Here is a 9,429-nt window from a genome sequence, read left to right as displayed (position 1 = left end):
TCAAAACCAGACAGTTCATACCTTTAACCCTCGGGAGTATAGAGTATTTATCTCACGGCTTCACAAGTACCCATATCCTGGATCTCAAAATGACTTCAGTCGCACCAAGCTGTATGATCATGCCTACTATCCAAAGAACGTTGACCGATGAATTGATGGATAATATTGAATTCACCAACGGGCCGGACGACGACAGCACTGCCACAGACACTGAAAATGGTTACGATGGCGATGACGAAAGTGATGGCAAAGAAGACGACAATACTAGCCGCAAAATTGACATCAAACATTGCTGGGGTGCTGCCACTGGTTGCGACAGTGATCCTTCGACTACCTACGATAGCGACGATTACCCCGATTACGATAGTGACTGTAACACTTTATGCGGTAGTGATATGGAAGATAGTACAGAACAAACATCGAATCAAGCCGAGACCCCTTCTGAAGAGACTCCGGAGTCCGCTGCACCAAACGCTGGTCCCGAAGCAATGCCCTCATCAGCAGTTGATCTTTTTGACAGCCAATGCCGATATTGCCGTGGGGACTTCGACGAAAGATCAGACAAGGTCGCATTTGTTAGTCAACTCAATCACCGGGAGTGCGTAGAACCACTTCTTCCTTTTCGACAGTGGCGCAAGAACTTCCAAGACTGACTGAGGTCAAGCATCATAGAGGTTGTGATTGAAACCTTCTGCAATACTCCTTCTAGTGTGAGGAGGGTGACAATAACAGCGACATTGTTGGGCACTACCCATTGGTCAACGATACGGGAAACTTTCAGATGTACTCCTGGTGTGAACGATTGCAATACTGGGCAACCGAGCAAAATCAATAATCTAGGTGCATTCATAGACTAGCCCGAATGGCAATCACAGATCAAATGGCAATTTGAACGGCATGAATTTCTGTTTTTATTCTGCTTGGCTTCTTCTCCTTTGGCCGCACGTATCTCATTCTATGAAAACTTTCCGATTCCACTGAGGTCCGGGCAACTGTTAAGTACAATCCCTTTTATCTCCAGCACAGGGCTTTCCCTCTTCTCAGAAAAGTGAATGATCCCGAGAACAGTATCTTTCCCTCATGAGTGCCTTTGACTTTCAGACCCAGTGAACGGGTCAAACAATGTGAATTGATGAATGTTGATAGTGGCTGGTTTTCTTTTTTGGATGGAGAGAGGTTTGGATATGGTGGGGTATCGTTTGAGATGGACTCGCATGGTATTTGCGGAAATAGACAGCCTCTCGATTGTTTCGACGATTTCCCACAATCCTTTACCAGCCGCTTGCACCGCCAGTAGCGGGAGCAGTGGGAGCAGCGGTTTCTTGAGCCCAGTCTCCACCAGCGCCTTCGGTCCAGTTTGCGTCAGCTTGAGCAGCGCCCTCAATGCCAGGAGCAGCGGCACCGGGCTCACCGGTCCAGTCTGCGTTGTCGGTGAATCCACGGTCGATAGCAGCTGGGCCTGCCTCGTCAGCACCTGGTACCTTCTCTTCCTCCTTTTGCTCCTCGGCCTCAGGATCGCGGTAGAAGTACAGATCCACAACCACATCCCACTCGACCTCTCGGTTTGCAAGGGTGCCTCGTAGACGGAGGACCTCTCGTGCCAACAACCACCAGATCAGACCGATGGCATGACGACCCTTGTTGTTGGTGGGGATAGCAACATCAACGAACTCGGTGGGCGAATCGGTGTCGCAAAGAGCGATGACGGGGATGTTGACGTAGGAAGCCTCCTTGATAGCCTGAGCGTCGGTGCGGGGATCGGTAACAATGATCAAGCGAGGCTCCTTGAATGAGCGAGTGATGTAATTGGTGAAGTTACCGGGGGTGAAACGACCAGCGATGGCGACAGCTCCAGTGTGTGCGGCGAACTTGAGGACAGCACGTTGACCGTAAGGGCGAGCGGAGATGACGACGATGTCAGCGGGGTTATCAATGGCTGCGATGATACGGGCGGCAAGAACAATTTTCTCCCTGCGTTCATGGTCAGTACTGAAATTCTGGCTTGAACCTTCCCTCGCCCTCGAAACTGCCCAGAGGAGATTTTGAGGCGACTTGTGGTTGAGATATCACTAACCAGGTCTTGGAGATGTTGATCACATTGATTCCATCAGGACGAGTCTTCCACAGGTATGGTTCCATGTGAACTTGCAAGTTCTTGGATCCCAAATGGCATTGAGCGGCTAGAAGCATCTCAATGTCATTGGATGTGGGGTTGAAGATAGGGGGGAGGTTAGCTGGGCTCGCCATGTTTGCGACTGTTCTTTTGAGGATAGTCAAAGGGGGAGGGGTGTAATGGAGGAGTTGTGGTGTTGATCTATCTCAAGTTTGAAGAGTGAGGGACTACCAGATGCGCCAACAGCCTGAGGTCAACTTTTCGATGAAAGTGGAAGTTAGGGCTTGCCAAGATTTCGCTCTCGAAAAGGTCTAGTGGCTCTTCAGAACGGAGCTATTTTTCCGTACTGTCGCGTAGCCAGAAGGAGAAGGATTGCCGATCCTCGACTTTACTGGATTGAAGAAAGTTGCAGGAGAGCAACTGCAAGGACCGTATCATCTGCGACTTTGACACGATACCAATACAATGCCTCCTCGTGCAGCTAATGCTGCTTCGAGTAGCATTTTCAATCGTAAGTAGCCACAAATTGGCTTACAACGCCTATAGCTAATGGCCTTCCTAGTGTCGAGCCTACTTCAGAGCTTGCCAACGACTTCTCGCGGTCAAGTCTTTTCCAAATGCTCGACATGTCTTTTTTCTACAAGCCCTCATCTAGAGGCCAAGAGAGCGAAGAAACACAAAGTTCGAAGACATATAGATCCTTACCGCCTGGCGCAAGCACGACAACGGAAATCAGCAAATCTTGCGCGTCAAAGAGTCCTTGTTGCTGAACGTCAAGCGACTCTAGGCAATCCGATTCGATCGCAATCAACCCCCTTTGTCAATTCATTACACTCCAAAAATATTCCAGCGAGTACACAGGATTCATATCTAAACTATTTCCTCAAGCCAGAAGATATGTCAAAGTCCCTAGATTACTCGAAGTGGTTGTCTCAGCCAGTTCCCCAGAGAGCCGATATCCAACCTAGGGCCGAGGAGATCCATGCAAAAGAAGTCAAGGCTCACGAAGCGTCTCACGAGAATGCTTCCAAAGCGCTTCAAGCCATTGCTGCGCTGAACAATGCAAGCAGCAAGGATCGTACCCGAATCAACATCGATCGTTGCATTGAGGAATTCGGGCGACATAAAACCGATTCCACCCTGGCCCCAAGACTTCGCAGCAAATTCTCGACTCCAGTTGAGCCTCGTAAAAGGATAGGTGTCGATACCGGCTCCTCCGAAGTTCAAATAGCCATCCTTACCACCAAAATCAATGTTCTAGCGGACAATCTGCACAATCAGGACAAACACAACAAGCGAAATTTGCGGCTCTTGGTCCACAAGAGACAAAAATTACTCAAATATCTAAGAAGAGAGGACAAGGGCGGACCGAGATGGCAGAATGTCGTCGAGAAACTAGGTATCTCCGATGCGATGTGGAAGGGAGAGATTACCCTGTAAAATATTCCTGCGGAACAATTTCACTGTACAATGATGATCGCAATCCAGATATTTCTTCTTCTCCGACGTCAATTTTTAACAATCAGCTGACACCTCTTCCACCATCGACGTCAAATGCAGCCCCCGTGATATAGCTAGCCTCATCTGACGCCAAAAAACAGACCATGTTCGCCACGTCACTCGGTTGGCACACTCGACCCAGCGGAACTGTTCCAAGCACCTTCTTACGACCTTCGGGTGTGTCTTGCCCACCGAGCACTCTTGGTAGCCTGTATTGCTGGTCAGACAGAAAGTCCAGGAGTCCAGCAGGACATGTCAACTCACATGGCAGTCTCACCAACAGCGGGACGAATGCAATTGTACCTGATCTGATCGACCGCATACTCTGCAGCTAGGCCTTTCGTCGTCTTAAAAATTCGCAACAGCATCAGCGATGGTTACTCCACAATCTAAACCCATCATGCAAACAACAGTGTCGAAAAAAACTCACCACTGTAACTGCTCCTTTACTCGCAGCATACCACACCAAATTCGGCCTCGGCCTCGGCTCACTGATACTGCTCAGATTGACAAACGATCCCGCCACCTTGTTCCCCTTGAACCAGGGTACGATGACCTTGGTGCTCAGATACAAGGGCTTGACATTGACCTTGAACATGAGGTCGAACTGGTCTTCAGGGACTTCGTGCGACGGGGCCGCAATGTGCACGACACCTGCACAGTTGACGACGACGTCGAGGCGGTTCGAGAATTTTGATAATGTTGTGGAGAGAATGTCCCGCCAGGAGGTCTCGAGCGTAATGTCCGCGCTAAAAGCGTGGCAAGTGCCGCCTGGACAGGATGATGCCGTTGAGTCGTTTTCCTTCGCGTTGATGTCGACGGCTAGTACGGATGCACCCTCTGCTGTGAGTTTTTGGACGATCTGTGGGAAGTAGCCGTGTTAGACCTCTCAGAAAGTACTTGTAGACAGTAGAAGCTGGTCCGCCTTTAGAATACGATATCTAATGGTGGTTCATCCTTGGTGTTCATGGACTCTTTCCCCAAGCACCATGATCTTTTCCGGCTTCTATCCAATATAAGAATATGTACTTACACCACGCCCAAAGCCAGCACCTGCCCCGGTCACAATGATGACCTTCCCATCAAGACGGCCCATATCTGCGTTGTCAGCGAAGTGAGATTCCTAAAGGGCGAAAGTATCTGAAGCAAGACGTTAGCTAGAGACTCTGCTCGACTTAGGTTCACGAGGATAGCAAGGCCAACTTGTGCTGTCCAGCTTGGTGTGTCACTCCATTGTTTACTCCTCACTTCTGCTCGGCCGCCATGTGCGGAGAAAGACCTGGATTGAGGGGGGAAAAGGAAGCTGAGCAGAGATGTCACTACCCGGATTAGGACACCTGCCCATCATAGGATGTCTCTGGATGTCCTGTTTTGCTGCACCTCGGTTATCGATCTACAAGGCAAATGAGGATCGGTTGGAGTTTGGAGAGCCTGGATCGATAAAGTCGAGAAATATACTGTTCTTTCACATGTAGATCTGTAGGTATATCCAGGGTCTCGTATCGTTCGCATAAAGCAGATCGGAGAAATATTAAGTGGATAGCAATACATTGACTCGCACTCCTCACAGCTCGTCAGTCAGGAACTACCAAGGTAGAATCGTCGGCAATGGCATCAGTCAACCAGATGGGCGAGGGCACGCTACCCAGCGTGGCAGAGTTATTCTCGCTACAGGGCAAAACAGCAATATGCACTGGTGGTACGGGAGGTCTTGGCCTGTCAATGGCCATCGCGCTCGCAGAAGCAGGTGCGGATATTGTCTCGATACAGATTAAGGACGACGCAAGGGCATCAATGCTCGAGGAGGGAGTCAAGGCCTGTGGTAGAACCTTGAAGGTATTTGAAGCAGATGTTGCCGACTCACCATCATTAAGGGCCTGCTTCGCCAAGATCTGGGAGAGCCGCATCACACCTGATATCTTGTTGAACTGTGCGGGAATCAATAGACGGGCCAAGGTCGAGGATTTCACGGACGAGAATATCGATGCGGTGAGTAGTTGATGTGGAATTGAGAATGCTATATAGCAGAAGTGTGAAACTGATCAAAGGAAAAGGTGTTTTCAATCAATCTGAAAGCGTCATTCGTAGCTGCGCAGGAGGTTGGCAAGAGACTCCTAGAGCTGAAGCGGCCCGGCAAGATCATCAACATTGCATCCATCATCTCTTTCATCGGAAACATCAACATCGCTGCATATGCATGCACAAAGGGAGGTGTTCTGCAAATGACAAAAGCTATGAGTAATGAATGGGCATCCAAGGGCATCAACGTCAATTGTATTTGCCCAGGGTATGGATGTGTCCCCCATGCGCCGAAAAGCATTCTGAAGTCGTGGACTGACTGTTTCGTGTAGATATATCAAGACGGCCATGACCAAGGTGTATACTGATGACCCAGCATATTCCGAATACATCATCGGGCGGACACCTGCTGGTCGTTGGGGATTACCCGAGGATTTCCGTGGAGCAATCATCTTCCTTGCTAGTAGGGCAAGCGATTTCGTTTGCGGGACAAGCATTGTGGTAGATGGAGGTCTGATTGCGAAGTGAAGAAGTTTCAGGTTGTATCATGCCGATGTTGTGGTGAGGTCTGCACTTCTTGTGGTTGAGCGAAAAAGCGCTGTAGCTCCCGAGCGACAACCTCTGGATCGCCATGATACGATCTGTTGCCCGTCACTCCATGGTCATAGCCCTGAAGTTCCACCCACGTAGAGTGCGGAAGGATTTTCTTGAGTACCCGGACTGCATTCTTTAGGTAGTCAGGGCTTCGGCTTGCACCCATGATGAACACCTCTTTATCAATATCCGCCAGTGTATCAAAGTTCTGCTCACCGAACATCTCGCTAGTGACCTGAATGTCATTCCGTAGTGTAGGTGCAAGTTCTTCAAATGTTGGATAATCATAAGCATGTTGTTTACAAGAGCTGCTCTTTGACTTTTTTGTATTTGCAGCTTTGTCTGCTTTCATCAATAATTTTGATAGGAGGACTAGGATTGGTCGAGGAAAATACTTTGATTGGAAAAGGGGTGGCCCCATTTTCACACCAAGCATTCTGCCGAGCGTGATTAGCGACTTAACTCATCAATGAGAAGGAGTCAACAAATGAAATGCCCCTTGAATGATGAACAGTTATTGAAATGCCTTCAGGTCTGCACAGTGGCTGTTCATACAGGGGGTCTCCGGGGGTGCAGAATTCTTTCCGCAGAAGATCGTCAAGAATAGTGTGCAGATGGAACGGATGGGTGCACATGAATGACTGATCCTGCTGAACATATGAAGAGGAACTTACGCGGTTGTCAATGCTTCTGCAATCTCGCCACGACTGAGCTCCTCCTCATAGCGACCAACCCATGAAGTACTTTCCTCGACCAAGTAATCCGGCCACCAAGGAGGTTCGAAGACCGCAACTCGCTCTATCTGAGAGGAAGGAGCAATGAGTGCAGCTTTCAACGCTATCACCGCCCCAGAGCTTACTCCGAACACGAACTTTGCGTTAGTGGCAGTATGAATTGCTTCAATGTCCTCGACCTCTTTTACTAGGCCGTAATTGCGCCCGGAAGGACCAGACTTCCCCCTCCCACGTCGATCTGGAAGATAGCAGGTATAACTCTGCGACAGTAAAGATGCAAGTTCACTGTGACTGAGTCCGGATTGCATTGCGCCATGTAGGATTATCAGCCCTGGTCCTTGACCAATCTCGTAATATGCAATCTGGGTACCATCCTTCGACACGGTAGACTTCAGCTCGACTTTTGCTTCGGGACCGGCCATCTTCAGTGTCATCATTCCAACCTGTGGTTGTTATTGTATTGAAAACCACACATGGAATGTGAAAAGAGGGTGAACTTCATGGTCACTATGCCAAGATCCGATGGCAACCCTTTGTATGCATCCAGACCAGGCACCAGGATTTCTGGATAAAATTGCATCTTGATTGGCGAGACCTACCTTATGGTCACTCCATCCCTTCACTCTCATTTCTCCGTAGCCGCATCCGTATCCTGTCTCTCGGATGAACTACAAGCGCTTCGTGCGTATGTGTTTGGTTATGGATTTGTGCATACCTAGGTACCTGCCAGTAACGTTAGTGCTCCCAATGCGCGGAGATGAGACTTGTAAAATCTTCAAATTGATCTCACAACATTTGAGACATCTTGAGCTCCACTAAATGCGTTAGCGGTCATACAATCAACTCCTCTATGCGCTCCTGAATTCACGACTCAGGCTATTGAGGGAGCGATGAAAACCGATAAATTTGGGAATTTCTACGGTGAATTACTGAACTTCGCATGCCGATTGCAAATGCTCCGCCAAAGTCTCGGCATTCAGTTCAACCTCCTGCATCCTCCCGCCTTGTTCTTTCGACAATTTTTATGTACGTTGTGTCAAAGCAACTCAGTTTATTTTATCCCAATCACGCCTTGGGATCATGTATTGTACCTCTCGTTCTATTCTAGCGTTTGAAGACCAGTGATGACCTTTGTTTTCACTTTGGAGGATTAGCATTCTCATTGGCATGATGCGGCCACGTAAACGTCCACGACGTCTATCGCGTTGACCATTTGAGGGGATAGTCTTTCTCGACTTGTTCAATGCACCAAAAAACCATTCCAACCTCCAATGGGTTCAATTACTTAGCATGTCCTCGATCTATAGATCCAACCTCAGAGACCGATAGACAAATCAGACATTGCTCGAACTCGTGAGCAAAGATCGCTAGCTTGGCGGTAAGAGGGTAAAGAACCAATTGGCATGTAAGTGTGCTTCACAGAACATAGCTCTGCGACACAAATGCAACAAAATGGTCACTTCTGGTCTCCATGAGGAGATGCATGCCCATCCCCAGGTTATGGATAGATCTGGACAGTTCGCGCAATGCCAACTCCGTTCCAGACATGCCCAAAAGCCAAAGACCGAGACCCAATGGTGAAGTATCGGATTCCTGTCCTTTTTTATGTTCCGCCATGTAGCTTCCAATGCCACTAAAGTGGCCGTGGAAAGTGACTGACTGTCGTTGGGACAATGGACATGGCCCACGCGCCAGATACCTCAGAGACGAATAGATCGCGTCAAACCTTCATATCTTTGTCTTTCCTTTTCCCTCATCCTTGTTCTTACTCACAACCTCAAGCAACAGCAACGAATCCATCCTTCGTTATGGCCGTTGGCCGGTGGTATTGAACCTTGTGTGTCAACGACTTAACTTTAATACAAGGACAGCTTTCACGGGCCTGAAGCGCATCAAGAACCCTCGACGATTGGCACTTGATTTGGCTGGCATTGAGATTGACTGATCCAGAATGCGCTGATCATACTAGGTGTGCGCCAATTTCTCATCATATATTCGCAGACAACGATGAGTCCTCCAGTGAACCTGTATGTACTCACGGTGCTTCGACAAATAGCTTGCTGACATTCGTGTCTTTAGGGTAGTCTTCTTAGACGATCTGCTCGGAATCGATCAATAACACTTGGCCATGAGCGCTGTCAAAGATCAGGTCCTCGTCCTAGTGGTTGAGTACGCTCTCAACCATTGTTGTTGCATGCGTTGCTTGCCCCTTTCATCCTTGCTGAAGAGCATTTCGACCCTCTGTACACAAGATCTTGTGCGCCGCGTCATGTTTCAACAAAGCTCTGCTCGACCGCCACCGTCCCTTCGTAGGGTGATACTGCAGATTGGATCCATGAGCATGCAGAGTCTCCCTACCCGGTGTCAACATCAAGCCACAGGTCGTGTTGTCAGAGAACGTACACCGAATTGTTTAGGTTAGGATGAGACACGGCTGGTGATTTGCACGCCGTAAATAGGTATATATAT

At 48.8% G+C, this 9,429-nt stretch overlaps 6 protein-coding genes across 6 annotated transcripts; 3 read left to right on the top strand and 3 right to left on the bottom strand.

The window, feature by feature from the left end:
- Positions 1-89: 89 nt before the first annotated feature.
- LTR84_000845 (uncharacterized protein) lies at positions 90-653 on the top strand (the record flags this gene model as incomplete). Its single annotated transcript, XM_064844474.1, has 1 exon — positions 90-653. One exon carries the CDS (start codon positions 90-92, stop codon positions 651-653), a length of 564 nt encoding a protein of 187 aa, XP_064712334.1.
- A 618-nt stretch (positions 654-1,271) lies between these two features.
- RPS0 (structural constituent of ribosome) lies at positions 1,272-2,247 on the bottom strand (the record flags this gene model as incomplete). The annotated part of the gene is made up of 2 exons (XM_064844473.1): positions 1,272-1,971; positions 2,075-2,247. 2 exons carry the CDS (start codon positions 2,245-2,247, stop codon positions 1,272-1,274), a joined length of 873 nt encoding a protein of 290 aa, XP_064712333.1.
- Positions 2,248-2,578: 331 nt separating this feature from the next.
- On the top strand, positions 2,579-3,553 carry LTR84_000843 (uncharacterized protein; the record flags this gene model as incomplete). Its single annotated transcript, XM_064844472.1, has 2 exons — positions 2,579-2,624; positions 2,676-3,553. 2 exons carry the CDS (start codon positions 2,579-2,581, stop codon positions 3,551-3,553), a joined length of 924 nt encoding a protein of 307 aa, XP_064712332.1.
- An 82-nt stretch (positions 3,554-3,635) lies between these two features.
- On the bottom strand, positions 3,636-4,709 carry LTR84_000842 (uncharacterized protein; the record flags this gene model as incomplete). Its single annotated transcript, XM_064844471.1, has 4 exons — positions 3,636-3,822; positions 3,878-3,960; positions 4,044-4,475; positions 4,647-4,709. The coding sequence occupies 4 exons, from the start codon at positions 4,707-4,709 to the stop codon at positions 3,636-3,638; spliced, it is 765 nt and encodes a 254-aa protein (XP_064712331.1).
- Positions 4,710-5,221: 512 nt separating this feature from the next.
- On the top strand, positions 5,222-6,160 carry LTR84_000841 (uncharacterized protein; the record flags this gene model as incomplete). The annotated part of the gene is made up of 3 exons (XM_064844470.1): positions 5,222-5,602; positions 5,662-5,900; positions 5,965-6,160. 3 exons carry the CDS (start codon positions 5,222-5,224, stop codon positions 6,158-6,160), a joined length of 816 nt encoding a protein of 271 aa, XP_064712330.1.
- Positions 6,161-6,167: 7 nt separating this feature from the next.
- LTR84_000840 (uncharacterized protein) lies at positions 6,168-7,382 on the bottom strand (the record flags this gene model as incomplete). The annotated part of the gene is made up of 2 exons (XM_064844469.1): positions 6,168-6,663; positions 6,901-7,382. 2 exons carry the CDS (start codon positions 7,380-7,382, stop codon positions 6,168-6,170), a joined length of 978 nt encoding a protein of 325 aa, XP_064712329.1.
- Between the last annotated feature and the right edge of the window lie 2,047 nt (positions 7,383-9,429).

The sequence above is a fragment of the Exophiala bonariae genome (genome assembly GCF_035927105.1).
Source record: "Exophiala bonariae strain CCFEE 5792 chromosome Unknown scaffold_1, whole genome shotgun sequence".
NCBI classification, from domain to species: domain Eukaryota; kingdom Fungi; phylum Ascomycota; class Eurotiomycetes; order Chaetothyriales; family Herpotrichiellaceae; genus Exophiala; species Exophiala bonariae.
This window is presented reverse-complemented; position numbering and strand designations above follow the sequence as displayed.